The sequence below is a fragment of the Dendrobates tinctorius genome, unplaced genomic scaffold (assembly GCF_039654945.1).
Source record: "Dendrobates tinctorius isolate UK_male_01 unplaced genomic scaffold, ASM3965494v1 ptg000041l, whole genome shotgun sequence".
In the NCBI taxonomy this organism is placed as follows: Eukaryota; Metazoa; Chordata; class Amphibia; order Anura; family Dendrobatidae; genus Dendrobates; species Dendrobates tinctorius.
This window is the reverse complement of record NW_027361709.1, coordinates 1,451,251-1,476,425: the sequence shown is the minus strand read 5'-3', so window position 1 is coordinate 1,476,425 and position 25,175 is coordinate 1,451,251. Positions and strand designations below refer to the sequence as shown.

Below are 25,175 nucleotides of genomic sequence, written 5' to 3'. Positions count from 1 at the left end.
GAGTGGAACAGGCTGCCACGAGAAGTGGTGAGTTCTCCTTCAATGGAAGTCTTCAAACAGAGGCTGGACAGACATCTGACTGGGATGATTTAGCGAATCCTGCTTTGAGCAGGGGGTTCGACCAGATGGCCCAGGAGGTCCCTTCCAACTCTACGATTCTATGATTCTATGACCTGCAGGTGGCACCACAGTACCCCAAAGCACACTACCACAAAGCTGCTTACAGACATCACAAACAAATAATAAATCAAAAAGAAAACCAGCTCACCAGTGAAGGCATCTTGATTATCGGAGCACGGAGACACCGTGTCCGGGCACTTGAAGATAAATGGAAGAAATTCCCCAGCTCCACGATGTTGTGAAAAACAGACTTCTTTATTCACATCAAACGATTACAAAGTGGGAGTAAAATGCCAGCATAGGAAATGCAGATGCTTGCGTTCTCAACGCGTTTCTGGTGTCTAAGCACTCTTAGTCATAATAATAATAATAATTTTTATTTATATAGCGCCAATATATTCCGCAGCACTTTCCAATTAAGCGGGGACATGTACAGACAATAAATTCAATACAAGTTGAGACAATTTAAACAGTGACATTAGGAGTGAGGTCCCTGCTCGCACGCTTACACTCTACAAGGAAATGGGGGGACACAGTAGGTGTAGAGTGCTTGTTATTTCAGGTCTGGCAATTATAATAAATAGGGATTTTCATATAAAGCTGCATGATCCGGTCATCAGCCCGTGTGTTAAAGTGCACTAGTCAAGTATCAAGTGCAGTTATCGTGTGCATGGAGGGTGTGGAGACAGATGAATAGTAGGGTGCAGATTCAGAATAATATTTGGAAGGAGGGAACAGGGCAAAGTTAGTTTACTGAGTAGTTGATGTGGTAGGCTAGTTTGAAGAGATGGGTTTTCAAAGCGCGCTTGAATAGGTCGGGACTAGGTATCAGTCTGATCGTCTTGGGGAAGTGCATTCCAGAGAGCTGGAGCAGCATGAGAGAAGTCTTGGAGACGGAGGTGCGAGGTTCGGATTACGGGGGATGTTAGTCTTAGGTCATTTGTAGAACGGAGGGCACGTGTAGGGCGATAGACAGAGATGAGAGAGGAGATATAAGGCGGTGCAGAACAGTGGAGAGCTTTGTGGGTGAGAGAGATGAGTTTATACTGGACCCTGTAGCGAATAGGTAGCCAGTGTAATGACTGGCACAAGATGGAGGCATCGGTGAAGCAGCTGGACAGAAATATGACCCTGGCTGCCACATTCAAGATGGATTGGAGAGGAGAAAGTTTGGTAAGAGGGAGACCGATCAGAAGAGAGTTGCAGTAGCCCAGACGAGAATGAATAAGAGCGACAGTAAGAGTCTTAGCAGTTTCAAAGGTGAGAAAAGGTCGGATTCTGGAGATGTTTTTAAGATGCAGGTGACAAGAGTGAGTGAGTGATCGGATATAGGGAGTAAAGGAAAGTTCAGTGTCGAATATGACCCCAAGACAGCGGGCATGCTGCTTGGGAGTTATGGTTGAACCCTCCAGGGTTATTTCGATGTTAGGTAGAGTGAGGTTAGTAGAGGGGAGAAACACAAGAAGTTCAGTTTTGGAGAGATTTAGTTTCAGATAGAGGGAGGACATGATGTTAGAGACAGCAGACAGACAATCCTTGGTATTTTGAATTAGGGTAGGGATGATGTCAGGGGAAGAAGTGTATAATTGGGTGTCATCAGCATAGAGATGATACTGGAACCCAAATCTGCTGATTGTTTGTCCAATAGGGGCAGTGTATAAAGAGAAGAGGAGGCCTAGGACTGAGCCCTGCGGGACCCCGATAGTAAGGGGACGAGGAGAGGAAGAGGAGCCAGCAAAAGACACAGTGAAGGAGCGGTCAGAGGTAGGAGGAGAACCAGGAGAGGGCTGTGTCCTTGACGCCTATAGAGCGGAGCATAGTGAGGAGGAGCTGGTGATCCACAGTGTCAAATGCGGCAGTGAGAGCCAGGAGAATCAGCAGGGAGCAATGACCTTTCGATTTAGCTGTTATTAGATCATTAGAGACTTTAGTGAGGGCAGTTTCAGTGGAGTGTAAATAGCGGAAACCAGATTGTAGGTCGAGAAGAGAGTTATCCGAGAGATAGCGGATTAGACGGGAGTGGACCAGGCGTTCCAGGAGTTTAGAGATGAAGGAAAGGTTAGAGACAGGTCTGTAGTTAGCGGCACAGTTCTGGTCCAGGGATGGCTTTTTAAGTAAAGGGGTTATGATGGCATGTTTAAATGAGGAGGGAAATATACCTGAAGAAAGAGAGAGGTTAAATATTTTAGTCAGGTGAGTGGTGACCACTGGTGAGAGAGACTGCAGGAGATGTGAAGGAATGGGGTCACTGTTGCAGGTTGTAGGCCGAGCAGAAGCGTGGAGCTTGGAAACTTCTTCTTCTGAAACAGGCTCAAAGATGTCTAGTGAGCTTTAGGTGCGGCAGGGAAGGGGATCCAGGCACTGAGGAGATAGGGCTGAGATATCCTGATGGATGTGGTTGATTTTTTCTAGGAAATAAGTGGCCAGATCCTCACCGCTGAGGTTGGTGATGGGGGCCTGTACTTTAGGTTTCAGGAGGGAGTTTAAGGTTTCAAAAAGTCATCTTGGGTTGTTGGCTAGTGAGGTGATGAGGGTGGTGAAGTAGGATTGTTTGACCAGATGAAGGGCAGAGTTATAGGTTTTGAGCATGAACTTATAGTGGATGAAGTCTTCTGCTAAGAGAGATTTTCTCCACTGCCGCTCTGCACACCTTGAGCAGCGCTGAAGAAAGCGTGTTTGCGTTGTGTGCGAGGGCTGCTGTTGTCTGTGTCGGGCCTTTCTGCGTATAGAAGGTGCTGCTTCATCTAGGGCATTCTTCAGTGTATTATTGAAGTGTGACAATGCTATGTCTGGACAGGAGAGGGAGGAGATGGGGGCTAAAGATGTGTGGAGATTGTCCCTAAGCTGTTGGGTATTAATGGTACGTGTATTCCGATAAGTGTGGTAAGTGGGGGTGTCCCGGGTGAGGAGACAAATCTTGACAGAGAAGGAAAGAAGGTTGTGGTCCGAGAGCGGGAGAGGGGAGTTAGTAAAGTCATGCAGTGAGCCGGGACGGGAGAAAATCAGGTCCAGAGTATTCCCGTCCTCATGTGTAGGAGAATTAGTAAACTGTGAGAGGCCGAATGAAGAAGTTAGAGAAAGAAGATGAGAGGCAGATTGGGAGAGGGGATCATTGATGGGGATGTTAAAGTCTCCCATGATGAAGGTGGGGATGTCACAGGATAGAAAGTGAGTAAGCCAGGTGGTAAAGTGGTCTAGTCATGATGCCAAGCATCACTGAGCACAGCGCTTTTAAGCTATGTCCGGTCGGCACACCGGTAAAATTATTTACAATCAAGCAAGTAAAAACATATGTGACTGAACAGAATTAAAATCAAAAGCACTGAAATAGAAATGACCTTGTGTGCAGCCACAACAATATACCATATATACATTACAAATATCGCACAGTTACAGGGGAAATCCTTTCTTTTAATGTGCAGATAATTAATAAAGCAGAAAATTTATGCAGTAACCACACAATATAATATGCATTTTTGGATTTGACATTATAAAGAAAGAAAAAAAAATTTCTATATTTATTTGTTTTTATTTTTTTTCTTCAACCATTAGCCCAAAGGGTTCCAGGATTTCTTAAAGACAGCACTGACGTCTTAAATGTAATGGAAGGTCTGGTCTGGGATACCAAGTTTTCTTGGATAACAACAGATGTCGTTTCTCTATATACGTCAATCCCTCATAAAGTGGCAATCTATGCATTGGAATTCCACTTACGAAAATAAAGCAGCTTCCCTCCTGATTTTCAAAATTTTATAATAGAAGTTGGTGATCTCTTAATCTCGAATAATTATTTCTTTTTCAATCAGGATTACTACATGCAAATTACTGGGGTTTCTATGGGGGCCAAATACTCCCCCTCGCTAGCCAATTTGGTCATGAGCTGGTGGGAGGAGTATTTACAATGTGGATAATCCATATGTCAATTCAATATTACGGCAGATATATAGATGACATTATCATCATCTGGAATTCAGATGTATCTGTCGCAGAGGAGTTCAATTTCTATCTTATGTGTAATCCCCTTAATCTGAAATTTTTGGTACGGCATGAAACTTCGTTTATTGATTTTTTGGATCTAAATTTAGAAGGTATACTTGGCAAATGTATTGTAACACGGACTTTTAGGAAGGACACAGCAGGGAATATGATATTGCACGCTAAAAGTCACCATCCGAAGCACACAATTAAAAGTATACCGGTAGGTGAAATGACGCGTGCAAAACGCAATTGTAGTCTTCAAGGTGACTATGAGAAGGAAGTACATAAATGTAATGGTCACGTGTGACTGGACACACCGCCTCCAGCAGGGCGTATTTATATCACACATGCGACCCTGGAGACACCGCCTCCAGTAGGGCAAATTTATATGGCACACGCGACCCTGGATACACCGCCTCCAGTAGGGCGTATTTATATGACACACGCGACCCTGGATACACCGCCTCCAGCAGGGCGTATTTATATCACACACGCGACCCTGGATACACCGCCTCCAGTAGGGTGAATTTATATCACACACGCGACCCTGGATACACCGCCTCCAGTAGGGCAAATTTATATGGCATACGCGACCCTGGATACACCGCCTCCAGTAGGGCGTATTTATATCACACACGCGACCCTGGATACACCGCCTCCAGTAGGGCAAATTTATATGGCACACGCGACCCTGGATACACCGCCTCCAGTAGGGCAAATTTATATGGCACACGCGACCCTGGATACACCGCCTCCAGTAGGGCGTATTTATATCACACACGCGACCCTGGATACACCGCCTCCAGTAGGGCGAATTTATATGGCACACGCGACCCTGGATACACCGCCTCCAGTAGGGCGAATTTATATCACACACGCGACCCTGGATACACCGCCTCCAGTAGGGCAAATTTATATCACACACGCGACCCTGGATACACCGCCTCCAGTAGGGCAAATTTATATGGCATACGCGACCCTGGATACACCGCCTCCAGTAGGGCGGATTTATATCACACACGCGACCCTGGATACACCGCCTCCAGTAGGGCGTATTTATATCACACACGCGACCCTGGATACACCGCCTCCAGTAGGGCGTATTTATATCACACACGCGACCCTGGATACACCGCCTCCAGTAGGGCGAATTTATATGGCATACGCGACCCTGGATACACCGCCTCCAGTAGGGCGTATTTATATCACACACGCGACCCTGGATACACCGCCTCCAGTAGGGCAAATTTATATGGCACACGCGACCCTGGATACACCGCCTCCAGTAGGGCAAATTTATATGGCACACGCGACCCTGGATACACCGCCTCCAGTAGGGCGAATTTATATGGCACACGCGACCCTGGATACACCGCCTCCAGTAGGGCGAATTTATATCACACACGCGACCCTGGATACACCGCCTCCAGTAGGGCAAATTTATATCACACACGCGACCCTGGATACACCGCCTCCAGTAGGGCAAATTTATATGGCATACGCGACCCTGGATACACCGCCTCCAGTAGGGCGTATTTATATCACACACGCGACCCTGGATACACCGCCTCCAGTAGGGCGAATTTATATGGCACACGCGACCCTGGATACACCGCCTGCAGTAGGGCGAATTTATATGGCATACGCGACCCTGGATACACCGCCTCCAGTAGGGCGTATTTATATCACACACGCGACCCTGGATACACCGCCTCCAGTAGGGCAAATTTATATGGCACACGCGACCCTGGATACACCGCCTCCAGTAGGGCAAATTTATATGGCACACGCGACCCTGGATACACCGCCTCCAGTAGGGCGAATTTATATGGCACACGCGACCCTGGATACACCGCCTCCAGTAGGGCGAATTTATATGGCACATGCGACCCTGGATACACCGCCTCCAGTAGGGCGAATTTATAATCACACACGCGACCCTGGATACACCGCCTCCAGTAGGGCAAATTTATATGGCATACGCGACCCTGGATACACCGCCTCCAGTAGGGCGTATTTATATCACACACGCGACCCTGGATACACCGCCTCCAGTAGGGCAAATTTATATGGCATACGCGACCCTGGATACACCGCCTCCAGTAGGGCGGATTTATATGACACACGCGACCCTGGATACACCGCCTCCAGTAGGGCAAATTTATATGGCACACGCGACCCTGGATACACCGCCTCCAGTAGGGCGAATTTATATCACACACGCGACCCTGGATACACCGCCTCCAGTAGGGCAAATTTATATGGCATACGCGACCCTGGATACACCGCCTCCAGTAGGGCGGATTTATATGACACACGCGACCCTGGATACACCGCCTCCAGTAGGGCAAATTTATATCACACACGCGACCCTGGATACACCGCCTCCAGTAGGGCAAATTTATATGGCATACGCGACCCTGGATACACCGCCTCCAGTAGGGCGTATTTATATCACACACGCGACCCTGGATACACCGCCTCCAGTAGGGCAAATTTATATCACACACGCGACCCTGGATACACCGCCTCCAGTAGGGCAAATTTATATGGCATACGCGACCCTGGATACACCGCCTCCAGTAGGGCGTATTTATATCACACACGCGACCCTGGATACACCGCCTCCAGTAGGGCAAATTTATATCACACACGCGACCCTGGATACACCGCCTCCAGTAGGGCAAATTTATATGGCATACGCGACCCTGGATACACCGCCTCCAGTAGGGCGTATTTATATCACACACGCGACCCTGGATACACCGCCTCCAGTAGGGCAAATTTATATCACACACGCGACCCTGGATACACCGCCTCCAGTAGGGCAAATTTATATGGCATACGCGACCCTGGATACACCGCCTCCAGTAGGGCGTATTTATATCACACACGCGACCCTGGATACACCGCCTCCAGTAGGGCAAATTTATATCACACACGCGACCCTGGATACACCGCCTCCAGTAGGGCAAATTTATATGGCATACGCGACCCTGGATACACCGCCTCCAGTAGGGCGTATTTATATCACACACGCGACCCTGGATACACCGCCTCCAGTAGGGCAAATTTATATCACACACGCGACCCTGGATACACCGCCTCCAGTAGGGCAAATTTATATGGCATACGCGACCCTGGATACACCGCCTCCAGTAGGGCGTATTTATATCACACACGCGACCCTGGATACACCGCCTCCAGTAGGGCAAATTTATATGGCATACGCGACCCTGGATACACCGCCTCCAGTAGGGCGGATTTATATGACACACGCGACCCTGGATACACCGCCTCCAGTAGGGCAAATTTATATCACACACGCGACCCTGGATACACCGCCTCCAGTAGGGCAAATTTATATGGCATACGCGACCCTGGATACACCGCCTCCAGTAGGGCGTATTTATATCACACACGCGACCCTGGATACACCGCCTCCAGTAGGGCGAATTTATATGGCACACGCGACCCTGGATACACCGCCTGCAGTAGGGCGAATTTATATGGCATACGCGACCCTGGATACACCGCCTCCAGTAGGGCGTATTTATATCACACACGCGACCCTGGATACACCGCCTCCAGTAGGGCAAATTTATATGGCACACGCGACCCTGGATACACCGCCTCCAGTAGGGCAAATTTATATGGCACACGCGACCCTGGATACACCGCCTCCAGTAGGGCGAATTTATATGGCACACGCGACCCTGGATACACCGCCTCCAGTAGGGCGAATTTATATGGCACATGCGACCCTGGATACACCGCCTCCAGTAGGGCGAATTTATAATCACACACGCGACCCTGGATACACCGCCTCCAGTAGGGCAAATTTATATGGCATACGCGACCCTGGATACACCGCCTCCAGTAGGGCGTATTTATATCACACACGCGACCCTGGATACACCGCCTCCAGTAGGGCAAATTTATATGGCATACGCGACCCTGGATACACCGCCTCCAGTAGGGCGGATTTATATGACACACGCGACCCTGGATACACCGCCTCCAGTAGGGCAAATTTATATGGCACACGCGACCCTGGATACACCGCCTCCAGTAGGGCGAATTTATATCACACACGCGACCCTGGATACACCGCCTCCAGTAGGGCGAATTTAAATAATAACACGTGCAGCCGGATACACCGCCTCCAGCAGGCGGATTTCAGAATTACACGTGAAACTGGATACACCGCCTCCAGCAGGGCGAATTTAAATAATAAGGGGAAACACCAGGGAAACAATTACAATGGTGGGCCTTGCGATAGAGAGCGGGGACGTGGAGACCTCCTGCACTCCCCTGAGCCAGTCTCTACACTCCTAACAGTCCCTATACAGGCTCCGCACCTGTCGCCGAGCTGGAACCTAAGAACCCTAGCTCGCCCTGCACCTATCCCTCACTAGTAAAATGGACAGTGCAGAAACTAATCCCACCACTGCACTGAAACACACAAAAGTCACAAAACAGGGGTAACACCACTTAGCTTTGCTCTGTTGCTATTGCTCCAAGCAACAGAGTCCACCACCAGAATGCAGCTTCCACCTGAAGCTACTACACCAGAGCTATGCCTGAGCTGCAAGGAGCTCCTCTCAGTTGTTCCTTCCTCCACCAGACTTGGTTGGAATGAGCAATATCATCAACAGTGATTGCAACACCTGCCACTCTTTTATAGGTAAGGGCCAGCAATCACACCTGCTTTATAATCATGTGCAATAATGCTCACCACCACCGGGGGCAAACTAGAACAAAAGACACCACTGTGTAATGATCCTAATGGCCACCGGGGGCAAAACCAAACTTAAGCACACAGCTTAAGGAAAAAAAAAAGGTTACATGTACTTTTAACTGTCATCATCCAACCTGGACCATGACAATAATATTAAACAGCGTCTGAGCAAGAGAGGATATAACCAATGGAGTCTGAACAGGGCTGAAAAAATTGTAGCAAAAAAAAAAACACGTTTTAAAACGCATCCAAAAAATATATCAGATAATCCGAATAACCCGGTAACACTAGTATTACAATTCAGTAATCAATTCTCGTCTATTAAAAGAATCATCCAGGAGAATGTATCTATTTTAAAAGAGGATCCAGAAATTGATGCAATTATTAGCAAAGGTTTTAGAATTGTATCTAGAAAGGCGCCCTCCATAAGACCAAGTATATCACCTAGCTTTACAAATACAGCTCCGGTACATGCCAGTAACTGGCTCAATACCAAAGAATTTTACAAATGTGGTACAAGTGCTTGCAAAACTTGAAAGTATACCAAAAAAAAAATGTATAAAATTTGGAGATTCCAGTGATCGCTATTTTTTTTACATTAAAAATTTCATAAATTGCAACTCAAAAAATGTTGTATATATTATGGAGTGTACAATATGCCATCTGAAATATGTGGGTAGTACTAAGCGAATGTCGAAGACGAGGGTTAGAGAGCATATCTATGACATGGAAAATGCCAATGTTAATAGAAATACATCGCAAATATCAAAACATTTTATTGATTGTCATAAGGATCATTTAAATTCATCGGCAGTGTATGGCATACAAAAAAATTCATAAACCAATTAGAGGAGGTGATACAGAAACCACATTAAGAAACAGAGAAGCTTTCAAACTGAACACCAGAGTACCGCAGGGTTTAAACAATAGAAAGGATATCATGCTATTTTATTAAATCTATAATAGTTTGATAAAAAATGTTCTTTGTGACAAACATATAACATATATCTAATAAATTATTCAGTCAAATTTTTATATTTAATTTTCTATTCAGCACAGTATATTTCTGATATTTGATAACAAATCATTCAGGAAATCAAATAAATATGTGTTCTCTATGAAATTTCTTACTCCCTATTTCTATTACCACTAAAGATGGATATTATATATATCTATATATTTTTTTTTTCTTCATGACATAATATCAGCCCTGTTTTGTTAAAATGCATAAAAATTTACTCAAATGTATGAAAAAACTTGATAAATTCCGATCCTTTCCCTTCTGTATAAATGAACAGTTTGGACATTAATCTGATAGGCATATAAAATCAGAGAATTTTTCTTATAAATGTTACATCTAAAAATGCATAATACATTGTGTGGTAACTGCCATATTTTCTGCTTCATATAATTATATGCACATTGAAAGAAATTTTTTTTTTTTTTTAGTAAAAAGAGCTATATTTAAAATACATATATGCATATAAAAATATGGAATTTTTTTCTTATAAAATGCCACACTTAGAAATGCATATTATATTATGTGGTTACTGCATAAACGCAATTATATGCATATTGAAAGAATTTTCTCTGTAAGGCTATGTGCACACTCTGCAGATTCACCTGCGGGTTTTTTCCTGCGGAACCGCAGGTAAAACTGCAGGTAAATTGACCTGAGGTTTTGCCCTGCGGTTTCGCACCTCTACTATGTTAAAGGTGTGAAACCGCAGCGGAATCCACAGAAACAATTGACATGCTGCAGAAAAAAACGCAGCAAAACCGCAGTGTGAGCACAGCGGTTTTGAAAACCCATAGGGTTACATGGTACTGTACCATGTCTGCGGAACTGCTGCGGTTCCGCAGGGCCAAAACCGCAGCGGAACCGCAGCAAAAACCGCAGCGTGTAAACATAGCCTAAAGGTTCCATATTTAAAATATTTATGTTGAATCTGTTTTATTGAGAACAATTAGACATAATAACATACAAGACAACAAACATTGTACACCAAGCCGGGTGAGGTTACAATATAGTCAGTCTCTTGTAAAGACGAGATATCTTCCGGCTCTAGGGCTCATCTCGCCTCAGTTGGATGAAGATCGGTGCATATTCATCAATACTACTGTGTACCAGAGAACAAACATGTATTTGTCACTATGGATTGATAGACTCAGCTGTATGAACATTCTTTATACAATGTTTACTCGTGAACATTATAACAGCCTGGAGAGATGTCATGCCACCCCGTGTGTCTACCGACACGTCAGCATCATCAGTAAACGAATATAAGAACATAATAATTGCAGGCATGTTTAACCATATCTTACATGTAACCAGCGGAGGTGTACTTCAATGAACAGTGAAGAAAAGAAGTTAGAAAGGGGAAGAAGAAACTCACAAGGAGTATGGTGGGGAGAAGGAAAAGAAAGAGGGCGGGGGGGGGGGAGAGCGGGTCTCGGACCTCCGAGCCGACCTCTAAGGGGCTCCCTCGAACAATCGAGGTGGTCCAGGAGTTTCTTTGAATAATATCCAAGGCTGCCACACTCGGACCAAATGAGTGTTATCTCCCTCCATTTCGGCCAACAGTTCCTCCATACGGAAGATGTCTGCAAATTCTGACACCCATTCTGCCATAGTCGGTGGTGTCGTCGTGCACCAGTGGCGTGGGATTACCATGCGCGCCGCGGAAATGCAAAACCGGAGAAGGCTTCTTTTCTGAGTGGATATGGGACCTGGAAGGATTGACAGGATGGCAATTTGCGGGGAGGGGGGAACATATTTTCCAGAAATTTTTTGATAAGCCCCAAAGACTTTTTCCCAGAAGGGTCGTATAGCAGGGCACTGCCACCAAATATGGAATAGTGTGCCACTTTCGGCTTCGCATCGCCAGCAGGTATCGTCTACCGACGGGAAAAACAGGATTTTTGGGTTGCTTACCGTAAAATCTGTTTCTCGGAGCCTTCATTGGGGGACACAGAGACCATGGGTGTATGCTGCTGCCACTAGGAGGCTGACACTATGCACAAAAAAAGGTTAGCTCCTCCTCCGCAGTATACACCCCACCAACCGGCAGGAATTTCCTCAGTTAGTGAGAAAGCAGTAGGAGAAGTAACAGAATAGATTGAAACAGAACAGACAACTCAACTGTACATAACCAACAACATAAGAACAGGAGTTGTAGAACATGGGAGGGTGCTGTGTCCCCCAATGAAGGCTCCGAGAAACAGATTTTACGGTAAGCAACCCAAAAATCCTGTTTTCTCGTTCGCCTTATTGGGGGACACAGAGACCATGGGACGTCCCAAAGCAGTCTCTGGGGTGGGAAACAAACTTCCATCAGGCCAGTGGACTCACCACCGCTGCCTGCAGGATCCTTCTACCTAGGCTGGCCTCCGCCGAAGCGTAGGTGTGGACCTTCTAGAATGTCACAAACGTGTGAACAGATGACCAGGTTGCAGCTTTGCAAAGTTGCAGCGCGGAAGCTCTGTGGCGCACCGCCCAGGAGGCACCCACTGCCCGGGTAGAGTGAGCTCTAATTCCCTGAGGGGCCACTCGATGCTTGATCCGGTAGGCCTCCAAAATTGCCGACCTGATCCAGCGAGCAATAGTAGCTTTGGAGGCTGGCTGACCTTTCCGCGCCCCATCTGGAATGATGAAAAGAGAGTCTGACTCCCTCAAACGAGTCGTTCTAGCTAGGTAGACCTTCTTTGCCCTGACCAAGTCCAGCTTGTTCAAGGAGCGCTCCCGAGGGTGAGTTGGACCCAGACAAAGGACGGGAGAACAATATCCTCATCCAGGTGGAAAGTGGACACCACCTTAGGAAGGAAAGAAGGCGGAGTCCGTAGAACTACCTTGTCCTGGTGGAGCACCAAGAAAAGGGAACGACAAGAAATGGCTGCCAAATCCGACACGCGCCGGATGGAGGTGACGGCTACTAGGAAGGCTACTTTCCATGAAAGGATAGGGAAACTTCCCTGAGAGGTTCAAAGGGAGGACCTTGCAGAACCTCGAGAACCAGATTAAGATCCAATGGATGTACGGGCGCACGGTAGGAGGAGCCGCATGAGCCACTCCCTGAAGGAAGGTCTTGACCCGAGGACAGGAGGCCAGTGTGTTCTGGAACAAAATGGATAGCGCCGAGACTTGACCTTTTAAAGAGCTGAGGGCAAGGCCCGCATCAAGGCCTGCCTGAAGAAACGCCAGAACAGAAAGGGGAGAAAATGACATGGGCGGAATGTTATTGGCCTCACACCAAGTGAAATAGGCTTTCTGGCCCAGATCATGGTATGAATAACCTGATCGCTTCAAAACCTTGGACTCAATAGCCACGCCGTCAAATTGGGCGGCCGAGAATTGAGGTGGCAAATCGGGCCCTGAGACCGCAGATCTGCCCTGTCTGGAACCTTCCAGGAGGAGTCCGCGAGAAGGTTGACGATGTCCGCGAACCATGACCTTCTGGGACATTTCGGGGCGATGAGGATGACTGGACTTCCTTCTGCTTTGATTTTCTTCGACAGCTTGGGAAGAAGGGGAAGGGGAGGGAACAGGTAGGTGAGCTCGAACTAAGACCAAGGAATGGTCAGAGCATCGGCGCCCCTGGCGAGAGGATCTCGAGCCCTGGATACAAACTGTGGGACTTTCCTGTTGAGGCGAGACGCCAGCAGGTCAACGTCCGGAGTTCCCGAACGACGGCAAAGCTGATGAAATACATCCGGATGTAAGGACCACTCTCCCGCCGCGGGACTCCCGCGGCTGAGAAAATCGGCAGCCCAGTTGTCCATGCCGGGAATGTGCACCGCGGATATTGGTGGAACTGAAACCTCTGCCGAGTGAAGAATTTTGGACACTTCCGCTAGGGCTGAGGCACTCCGTGTCCCCCACTGGTGGTTGATATCTGCCACCGCTGTGGCAGTCTGTCTGAATATGGATTGGCAGGCCCCTGAGAAGTCTCTCCCAGTGAACGAGAGACAGATAGATCGCCCGTATCTCGATGACGTTGATCGGCAGAGCTGTCTCTATTCGACCACCGACCCTGAACAGTGTGATTGCGAAATATTGCCCCCCCAGCCGAGGAGGCTGGCATCCGTTGTCACAATCTGCCAGTGAATGAGAAGGAATGACCGTCCTAGGGCAATGAGAGGTGACGTCCGCCACCAAATGAGGGATTGCCTGACCTGGTATGAAAGGCGAATTGGACGATCCAGGGAAAGAACAGACCTGTTCCACCGAGACAGGATGGCCTGTTGGAGGGGTCTGGAGTGAAATTGAGCAAAGGGAATCGCTTCTGTCAACGCCACCATCCTTCCTAGAACTTTCATGGTTGTTCGGAGAGATGGAAGTCGTGTGATCTGCAGCGACCGTACATCTCGCTGCAGAGAAACTATCTTCTCCTCTGGGAGAAAAACCGTCGATCGACGAGTGTCGAACAATAGGCCCAGAAACACCAGACGTTGTGTCGGAACAAGGCAGGACTTCTTTTTGTTGACGAGCCACCCAAAATTGGACAGGGTGTAGAGGACGATGGTAAGATTTTGGCGAGCCTGGTGAAAAGACGGAGCTTTGATCAGAATGTCGTCGAGGTACGGAAAAAGAACGAGACCTCTCATCCTCAACAAGGCCATCAACGCCGCCATGATCTTTGTAAAAACTCTGGGTGCGGTGGCGAGACCGAAACGGCAGTGCAACGAACTGGTAGTGGTCCTGGTGAATCGCAAAACGCAGGAATCTCTGATGCCCGGGAAAGATGGGAACATGTAGATAGGCATCTTGAATGTCTATTGAACACATGAACTCCTGCGCCTCCATGGAAGCGATTACCGACCGAAGAGACTCCATCCTGAAATGACGCAATCGGACCCTGTTGTTCAGTAACTTGAGATCCAGGATGGGACGAACTGCACCATCTTTTTTCCACACTACAAACAGGTTTGAATAAAACCCTGTGAAACGTTCTGATTCGGGAGCGGACAAAATCACCCCGGAACTGAGGAGAGAGGTGATGGATGCGAAGAAACCCGGACTAAGGCAGGGTCTTTTGGATGGACTCGAAGAAACGATCCCGGGGACGAGAAACAAACTATCTTGTATCCTGGGGATACAACTTCCCTGACCCAAGCGTCCTCTACTGAGGCAAGCCAGACGTCTCTGTAGAAAAGGAGTCGACCGCCCAGTTGGGAAGGACCCTCAGGACTTCCTTGATAGTCATGCTGCTGTGGACCAACCAGATCTGGACCTGGAGGATCTGCCCTGGGATGAGTGAGATCGCCTGGAGGGAGTGGGTCTGAAGGAGACCTTCTTTCTATCCTGGCGTGCCTGTGGCCTCTGTTGGTAGACCGAAAGGGCCGAAACTGACGCCTTAGCGGAGGCCTACAAGGCTTGGACTGAGGAAGGAGGGAACTTGTGCCTCCAGTGGTGTCCCTAATAATCTGGTCCAGCTGGGATCCAAAGAGACGCGCTCCCTGAAAAGGCAGATTGGTAAGGGACTCTTTGAAGACAAATCCGCCTGCCAAGCCTTGAGCCAAATTGTACGCCGGATTGTCATCACGTTGCTGGACGTCTGAGCCGCCCAAGACGCGGCATCCAAGGAGGCAGAGAGCAGATAATCCCCTGCATGGGAGATCTGGTTAGCCAGTTTGGCCGATTGCTCCGGTTGGGCTTTATCTAGGATGCCCTTGCGGAGATCCTCCGCCCAAGTAGCTATGGCCTTTGCTACCCAAGATGAAGCAAAGGCTGGGCTTAGCGCCGCCGCTTCGAATACTGACTTTGCTAGGGATTCTATAATTCTGCCATTAGAATCCTTTAGCGACGTCACACCTGAAATCGGAAGGACCGTGTTGATAAGATAGTCTGGACACGGGAGCGTCTACAGAGGAGGAAGCCGACCAGTTGTCGGTGAGCTCTTTTGAAAATGGATAGAGCACGCCGAGACGCTTCCCTCTTTGAAAGCGTCTGGTCAGATTTTCTCTCTATCCCTGGTAAGCATCTTGCCAAACTCAGAGTGGGAGGTGAAGACTCTGGAAGGTGTTACTGCCCGTCTGAACGAAACCTCCTGATCCGAGCGTTTCGCAGGGGAGTCTATTTCGAAGGTGTGGTTAATCGCAGCAATGAGGTTCTGTACCGAAACCTTCATGTCCGCGTCCTGGTCCGAATCCAGCTCTAAAATCTCTTCGGATGACGCATTCGAGAACGCTTCACCTGACTCGGGTGAGGAGGCACGGGAAGGCGACTGCTGGGAAGGACAATGTGGAGAGACCAGGCCAGGAGAGGATTCCGGCCGGAGATCCTGCCTGGGTCTTTTGCGGCTTCTGCTGGCTGGCTCAGATGGAATCCCTTGCGACCTGCTGGACCTTGCGGAAGTGTCCAGGGGCAACTTATCAAGAACGGCCACTAGGGACAGACACCCTGGTGAGGTCCGCCACTGATTGTGATAAAGAGGCCTAGCCAGGAATGGGGGGGTCCACACTCATGTGGCGCAATAGATGGTTCCTGGACGGCATCGGGCTGAATTGCAGTCTAAACCGAGGGGAGTGGGAAAGTTCTCTGTGCTGGCGGACGGGCACGTTCCGGGAGAAAGAACCCCGAGGAGATGCCGGAAGGTTGAGGGAAAGAAGGCAGAGGAGGGTGTCAGTCTGCAGTTGCAGAGCTACTCGCAGTCCGGTGGCCCGAAAGGCGATGTGCCCAGCTCGTCTGAGATGCATGGCCGCAGTCGAGGATAACGAGGAACCCCTTTCCGCTGCCCGGTGTCTTCCAAGGTGTCCGGCTGACAGGCTGCAAAGATGGCGGCAGCCTGAGGTAAAAGGAAAGCGCGGTTAAGGAGAGAAGAAGGGCGGAGCTAGCCGCCTGACCCAGAGAGAAGACCGCCCGCTGCCCAGCTACAGACTAGGAGGGTGGGTGGTCCTAGAACGGGCGGGAGAGCAGCCCGCCTATAACAGAGGGCGGGGGGCGTGGCCGCGACGGCCGAGTAGGCCCGAAATGAAGCCAGGGACTAAATTAGTATCGGCGGCCGCCTGTCAGAGCGGGGCGGCGCGGAAGTCCTGCAGCGCTGCCACGGCCACCCAAGAAGAAACCGCCGCCCGAAAAAAGCCCTCAGGATAGAATGAGGAGGGCGGCGGCGGGTGGGGGGGACAAGGCCCGCGCCGCAGCCGGGGCCTGGCATGTGGCGCAACAGAAAGTGCGGCGGCTGCCGGGAGGCGCAGGCAGCTGAGGACCCTGCGGCACTGCCCTGTGCCGCTCCGAAGAATCCTCCAGTGGTGTCTTCAATAAAGGTACCTTGTAAATCCAACGCTGTCTGAGTCTATTTTCCCAGTGTCTGCGCCTCGCCCGACCGACAGGCTCTGGTAGGCGAGTGGGTGGGAGGCGGGGGAGCAAGGACCATCCATATAGCTGGCACGCACCTGTGCAAAGCTCCTGGTCCTGCTGCGGAGAGCTATGAGGATACGGGGTGGCAGTACACGCCGTACTCATAGTCTCTTGTGGGACTACAGATGTGACTATTCACTCTGTATCCCTCCGGGACCCTGAAAAGAAACGACGCACGACGAGGTAGAAAATGGTCTAATGAAAGACCCGTGTCCACCTCCTACTGACACTAAGCTAAATTGAGGAAATTCTTGCGGGTTGTGGGGTGTATACTGCGGAGGAGGAGCTAACCTTTTTTTGTGCAGTGTCAGCCTCCTAGTGGCAGCAGCATACACCCATGGTCTCTGTGTCCCCCAATAAGGCGAACGAGAAATAGACTTTAGTCTGACGGGGGACAGGTACCACCTGGTCAGTATCTTAAAATTCTTCTCCTGTGCGCCCCCAGCCGGAGACAATTTATGCATAAAGAAATAAGCTATGTCAAGGTCTTCAGTCTCCTGTATGGAATTCCTTGTATAAGAGAGAAATCAGATGAGAGGGAGGGTCCTGTTGTTGTAGTAAATTTTCCAACCGTGTCATGGGGGGGTGAGAAGTACGGTCGACCAAATGTCCCCGGATAAACGATCTCAGCTGATTGTATTCCATCCAGGAGAGCGCCCTAGTGGGGAACTTTTCCCGTAAGGTTTCCCAAGACGGAACATTCCCTTCCACCAACACTTGTCCCAGACGTAAGTCAGTACTTCTATGCCAACCCAGAAATTGGTCTCTGTGGTGTCATCGGATTCAGAGTGCTGGTCAATTTCTTTTTAGTTTTAAAATGGTTCCATATCTGTAAAACTTCTCGAGTCAAGAAACCAGTAGGTCCCTCAGAGTCATTTGCAACCAAGTCATAGCGTCGGATCCATGGAAGGTTGCGCAATGGAATATTAAAAGATGTCTGTTCCAGCTGAAGCCATTTAAAATATTTATATGCATATAAAAATAAAAACAAATAAATGTAGAAATGTTTCTTTCTTTATAATGTCAAATCCAAAAATGCATATTATATTGTGTGGTTACTGCATACATTTTCTGCTTTATTAATTATATGCACATTAAAAGAAAGGATTTCCCCTGTAACTGTGCGATATTTGTAATGTATATATGGTATATTGTTGTGGCTGCACACAAGGTCATTTCTATTTCAGTGGTTTTGATTTTAATTCTGTTCAGTCACATATGTTTTTACTTGCTTGATTGTAACTCATTTTACCGGTGTGCCGACCGGACATAGCTTAAAAGCGCTGTGCTCAGTGATGCTTGGCATCATGACTAAGGGTGCTTAGACACCAGAAACGCATTGAGAACGCAAGCATCTGCATTTCCTATGCTGGCATTTTACTCCCACTTTGTAATCGTTTGATGTGAATAAAGAAGTTTTTTTTCACAACATCGTGGAGCTGGAGAATTTCTTCCATCACAAATGCAAACATTTGCCTTGGGGGATTTCCAGCTTGCGGAACTGCTTGTCCAGCCTATGTTAGCCAAATTGGAGGATTGCACACTTCACTGCAGGTGAGTCACAAACTCACATACGCAAACACATTTGGAAACATGCAGTGCTTTTTTGCTGATTACTTCGTCCCACACACACAAGTGATACACCATTTGAAAGGTAAACTTGCCCCCTTCAGCAAGAAAACAGCCAAACAAACCACACATCCACGATTTTATCACTAAATACATTTTCATAAACCTGCAGAAAGACACAATGACCTGCAGGTGGCACCTAAACTGGAAGACATTTTTTGACCTCTACTTATCAAACCAATTTATTGTAATACCAATCTACATATATAAATACCTAAAACACAAAACAAATATCCTGGAATAAAAAAGTAAAAAAATGTATTGCAAAAATTGCATGAAGGTAGTAATAATAGTAATAAGGGTATTTAGTTAACATAATTTTGATCAAAATAATGTAGAAGCCATCCCGCCACGTCACGGCAACCCTTGTGGGACAGTCCTAACTCTTGTATTTAAAACCTTTCCACTTGTCAAGTGACGTAAATGTGAACAAGGACAGAGGGACTGAACCACCAGTAATAGTATAGGCCAGACAGGATGGATTTTCCAACTCAGAAACAGGGCGGTCACACCCTTATATGCACAGAATGCACAATGAAACAAATGAGAAACTGGGTCTGAGCAGAAAAAGTAAATTAATGTGCATATTACTATTATTACTACCTTCATGCAATTTTTGCAATACATTTTTTTACTTTTTTATTCCAGGATATTTGTTTTGTGTTTTGGTTTTCTCTGTGTAAAGGTCATGTGTTCATATGCAATTACATTTTGCATGCACATTAATTTACTTTTTCTGCTCAGACCCAGTTTCTCATATATAAATACCTGTCAGCTCATGAAATACATTTACATTTGCCCAGCTTTTTCTGAAATTGCCTGCACCCCCGACGACCAATGTGCAAAAATTTCACACGGACCAAGCTAGTTATACTGTATTTGGAATCACTGTGGGGGCTTCATGTGGGGTCCTCATATTCAACATGTGATGACTGGATCATACTATGGGGGGGGGGGGATGTACTGGGAAGGCATCATACTATGTGGGCTTCATACTGTGTGGGGGGGGATCACTGTGCAGGCATTATACTATGGGGGTACGTACAGTGGCATCATACAGTGGGGGCTTGCTGTGGGGTCCTCAAACTCTGGGCGTGAAGGATGCTGTGGGGAAAAATTGTCGGGGGGAATTCACTGTAGGTTATCATACTGTGTGTAGCGGGCATTTTGGGGGACATCATACTGCAAGGGGGCTATAAAAAGGGAATCACAGTGGGCGAGGACACTACAATATGTGTGAAAATACATGCCCCTTGCCTTGTAGGTTTGCTCTATTGTGACAATACCTAGGTGCCCTGACACCGCCTACATACAGCACAGTTAAGGACAGTCAATTAGAAACACCTCTGCAGCACTGAAAAAAAGCAAAAACAATGCTGGAGTGGAGCTTTAAAGACCCATGCTTAGTCTATATATGTCTGATATTAGGCGCAGGGTTATAATACACATCTGTGTAATGTATGGACTCCAGGGTCCCCCAGAGGGACAGACATTCTCTGCCAGCCCCCAGCCCTATAACTTCTACATGTGGAGAACCAGGAGGCAGCACTGTATAAATACGAGGCTCCCGACTTACGTATACTTCAAAATTCCCTCCAGTTTCGATGTCCAGATGATGACACTTTTATCAGCAGATCCAGATGCAAACCTTTTTCCTGGAAGCATAAAAAATTAAACAAGGAGGTAAGTAAGGGGCTCAAATCAAGCACACCAAATTTGGGATTTATTTCCACATAGGACACATAGAAGTCATTTCTATATCAGGTCTACTCTTCTTAAAGAACAAATATGTGAACGGATATTATTTTCCTTGCAGGAGGCTGTTTATGTAACATATTTTTGGAAGGACTAATCCATATGTTCCTTCATTCCAATCTTAGCACTGTGTATATATTGAGATAGGACACCGCTGCATCCCTAATATTGGACTACGTCATGTACTTCTATTTGATCTTGTGTCTAGAAAGGTTGCTCCAATAGGGGCTGATATACAGGGACCCCTCATGGGATATTGTGCCTCTATATTTTAAATTACCTTTTCGATACCGCATTTACTTTACATTGACATACCTATAGGATATGTGGGGATTGTCATATCTCCTTTTTTCTTTATTGCATATACTGATATCTTATTCCTACCTTCTACGGCTATGTGCACACGTTGCAGATTTGCTGCTGATCCGCAAGTGATTTACAGTACAATGGAAATCAATGAAAAAAAACAAAACAGCTGTGCACATGCTGCAGAAAAATACGCACAGATTCCACAGCAGATTATTTTAAGCAGCATGTCAATTATTTTTGCGGATCCGCATGCGTTTTTTCACCCATTCCATTATAGAAATCCGCATGGGTAAAAACGCAGGAAATCCACAAAAAAAACCGCAAAAAAATGCACGGATTTTGACCTGCGGATTCTGCCAAAAGATGCAGATTCCGTGCAGAAAATTCTGCAGGCAAATCTGCAATGTGTGCACATAGACATCTATCTAGATTATTGCATCATTTAGTATATATATATATATATATATATATCTCCTTTTTTACTTGATAGATGTATGCACTCTATTCCTATGTAGGGTCATTTAGGGCCCAACAGAGTCAGTCCACGTTGAGTGGGGGCGCCACATCGTTTACACTAGGATGCCAACCTCCACGGACAGGTAGGGGTATTGTGGGGCAAAAAGCAGGGACTATAGAGCTAAGTCCCGAACTTTACACCTTTGGATATATTTATCCTAAGGCTATGTGCACACGGTGCGGATTCTGCTGCACAGATTTGGTGCGGAATGAAAAATGCAGCATGTCACTTCTGTTGTGTGGTTTTGCTGCAGTTTTCCACCTGCTCCATTCTAGAAATCCACAGGGGAAAACCGCACAAAAAATGCACTAAATCCGCAGGAAAAATGCAGGACATTTGACATGCGGATTTAGTAAATTCTGGGCGGAAAATTCCAAAGCAGAATATGCACCGTGTGCACATAGCCTAAAAGTGAAAGAAAACTGCACTGTCAAATGTAAGTACAGAAAACAATAAAAAAAAAAAAAAAAAAAAAAAATCAGGATCCTGCAAAGTGAAAAATGTGTAATCTGTGATCAATGTGCGCTGCTGTGCTCTGAGATTATTCTGCATCTCCTCAGTATATGGTAGTGATCTGGGGATTCACCATCTTTAGCGTAGGCCACGCAGTACACCATGTCCTTGTGCCCCTTCAGCGGCTGCAGCAGGGTCCCGTCTGATGTGTCATACACCTAAAAACAAAACAAAAAAATCTTACAAGAGCACCTAGACTAATGTTATACACTCACTGGCCACTTTATTAGGTACACCATGCTAGTAAGGGGTTGGACCCCCTTTTGCCTTCAGAACTGCCTCAATTCTTCGTGGCAGAGATTCAACAAGGTGCTGGAAGCATTCCTCAGAGATGTTGGACCATATTGACATGATGGCATCACACAGTTGGCGCAGATTTGTCGGCTGCACATCCCTGATGCGAATCTCCCGTTCCACCACATCCCAAAGATGCTCTATTGGATTGAGATCTGGTGACTGAGGAGGCCATTTGAGTACAGTGAACTCATTGTCATGTTCAAGAAACCAATCTGAGATGATTCGAGCTTTATGACATGGCGCATTATCCTGCTGAAAGTAGCCATCAGATGTTGGGTACATTGTGGTCATAAAGGGATGGACATGGTCAGCAACAATACTCAGGTAGGCTGTGGCGTTGCAACGATGCTCAATTGGTACCAAGGGGCCCAAAGAGTGCCCAGAAAAAATTCCCCACACCATGACACCACCACCACCAGCCTGAACCGTTGATACAAGGCAGGATGGATCCATGCTTTCATGTTGTTTACGCCAAATTCTGACCCTACCATCCGAATGTCGCAGCAGAAATCAAGACTCATCAGACCAGGCAACGTTTTTCCAATCTTCTACTGTCCAATTTCGATGAGCTTGTGCAAATTGTAGCCTCAGTTTCCTGTCCTTAGCTGAGAGGAGTGGTACCCAGTGTGGTCTTCTGCTGCTGTAGCCCATCTGCCTCAAAGTTCGACGCACTGTGCGTTCAGAGATGCTCTTCTGCCTACCTTGGTTGTAACGGGTGGCAATTTGAGTCACTGTTGCCTTTCTATCAGCTCGAACAAGTCTGCCCATTCTCCTCTGACCTCTGGCATCAACAAGGCATTTCCGGCCACAGAACTGCCGCTCACTGGATTTTTTTTCTTTTTCGGACCATTCTCTGTAAACCCTAGAGATGGTTGTGCGTGAAAATCCCAGTAGATCAGCAGTTTCTGAAATTCTCAGACCAGCCCTTCTGGCACCAACAATCATGCCACGTTCAAAGGCACTCAAATCACCTTTCTTCCCCATACTGATGCTCGGTTTGAACTGCAGGAGATTGTCTTGACCATGTCTACATGCCTAAATGCACTGAGTTGCCGCCATGTGATTGGCTGATTAGAAATTAAGTCTTAACACACAGTTGGACAGGTGTACCTAATAAAGTGGCCAGTGAGTGTACATCACCCTGGAGATAATGCTATTTACAGGGAGACTCCGTGTTTTATGCAGATCAGAACAAAATCACTGTGAAATGAAAACTTCCACAACTTTCTAATAAACTTTGCTTCAATTTCTCACAATTTCAACATCTCGCTTTGTTTAACAGGGACATTACTATATACATGAAAATCCGTGTGGTTTGTGTCTGACACCAGGGCCCGTTAAAACGCAGCTCAATGCTTTACACTGCAGCTCAGCTCCATTAGCTTGCAGAGATGACCAGTGACTTTAGCTCAGCTACACTGTCTATTGGGGTAACCCGAAATACACTTTCTGTCTCATCATTGCTGATCTGTCCCACCCACATGCTTTACACTGCAGCTCTTCTTGTTCCGAGTTACTCAGATCAATGCAGAGATTTCCATTACCCCAAAGACCGAGAGTTTCTAAAATATATAAGGAGGCAAAACGACACTGAGAAAAACACGGCACACGATTCGAGGGGAGAGGCTCGGATACCATACGGACGTGATTACACAATATGTAGCTGCACTGACTCAGTGCAATATAGTGCTGATTCCCTGGGCGGCATCACGTCCTTCCCGATGTGTTTAATGCGCGGTTCACATGAATGGTGCGGATCCCTGCTGCCACGTGTGAACGTTCCCCACGGATACATCTTCTCATACACTTATTACGTACCAACACTTTGTTTCCTGCGGCCACAATCAGCTGAGTCCCGTCAGGCTTAAATGCGAGGTCATAAATACTGAAAAATAAGAGGACGCAGCATTACTCTCCATCATTCACATTCCCTTTCTACAACTTAGATGTGGATGCAGGACTAAGGTCCATGGCACTGTGCCTGCCAGTCATAGCCGTCTACAGAGCCACAGGGAGTGAAGAGCTGCCACAATACACACAACTCAGCCCTCGGGGGGCATGCTGGGAGTTGTAGTTTGTCCACAACCACGGGTTATACACCCGCTAAGCATTTCCCAATGTCTAGAATCTGGATAAAATGGATATGACGTCTCTAAATCAGCTTTGTCTGGTCCTTAGAGAAGATCCTGGCCCAGGGCCACATCAATAGTGTACAGCCACCCCTCCCCCTCCCCGGTTGCCTCTTTGCAACCATCCATGGTCCCCCCCCCCCCCCCCACCTCTTCCTCCCTTCCCCTTTCTTATCTTCCTTTCTAAAGGTACTGTCATACTTAGCGATGTACCAGCGATCCCGACCAGCGATATGACGCGGTCAGGATCGCTGGTACATCGCTAAGTGGTCGCTAGTGCGCTGCCACACAGGCAGATCTCACCAGCGACATCGCTGGGGACGGGGGTCGCTACTTACCTGTCACACTAGGCGATCCTGCGTCCTCCCGCCCGGCTCCATGCGTCGCTCGTCGTCACAGCAGGAAGCTGACGACGAGAACCGGTCCTGAATGTTCTCGCGCGATCAGCGATAACCAGCGGGGGAGCGGTCGTAGGTAAGTATCAGACACAGCGATATCGCTAGCAATATCGCTGCTGCGTCACTATTTATAGCGATATTGCTAGCGATATCTCTTAGTGTGACAGGCCCTTTACTCTCTGGTTCTGGTTGTTTGAAACCCTCGTTTTGAGGATTAAAGAGTAAATGGTAGGTTGACTCTATACGTATTAGGTGTTGATTAACCAAAAAAAAAAAAAAAGTTGTAACTTGCATCAGACATGATTGTTGGTGGTGTGATAGGAAATGTGAATCATAATCAAAAGATATACTACCACTTGTTACAGCGTTGTTCTCTTTGTGTATTAATGCCATTGATACCTGAATTTCTCCTTTTTCTAATGTAACTTCCTAC

General features: G+C 47.3%; 1 protein-coding gene across 2 annotated transcripts in view; it reads right to left on the bottom strand.

Moving 5' to 3' along the window:
• Positions 1 to 25,175, bottom strand: part of IFT122 (intraflagellar transport 122) — a 90,781-nt gene that overhangs the window by 62,322 nt on the left and 3,284 nt on the right. For both annotated transcript variants that reach the window (XM_073574958.1, XM_073574959.1), the window contains exons 2-4: positions 24,034 to 24,100; positions 21,992 to 22,076; positions 20,401 to 20,479 (exon numbers count right to left, since the gene is read on the bottom strand). In XM_073574958.1, coding sequence (XP_073431059.1) covers positions 20,401 to 20,479; positions 21,992 to 22,076; positions 24,034 to 24,100 — 231 coding nt within the window. The remainder of the gene's footprint in view (positions 1 to 20,400; positions 20,480 to 21,991; positions 22,077 to 24,033; positions 24,101 to 25,175) is intronic.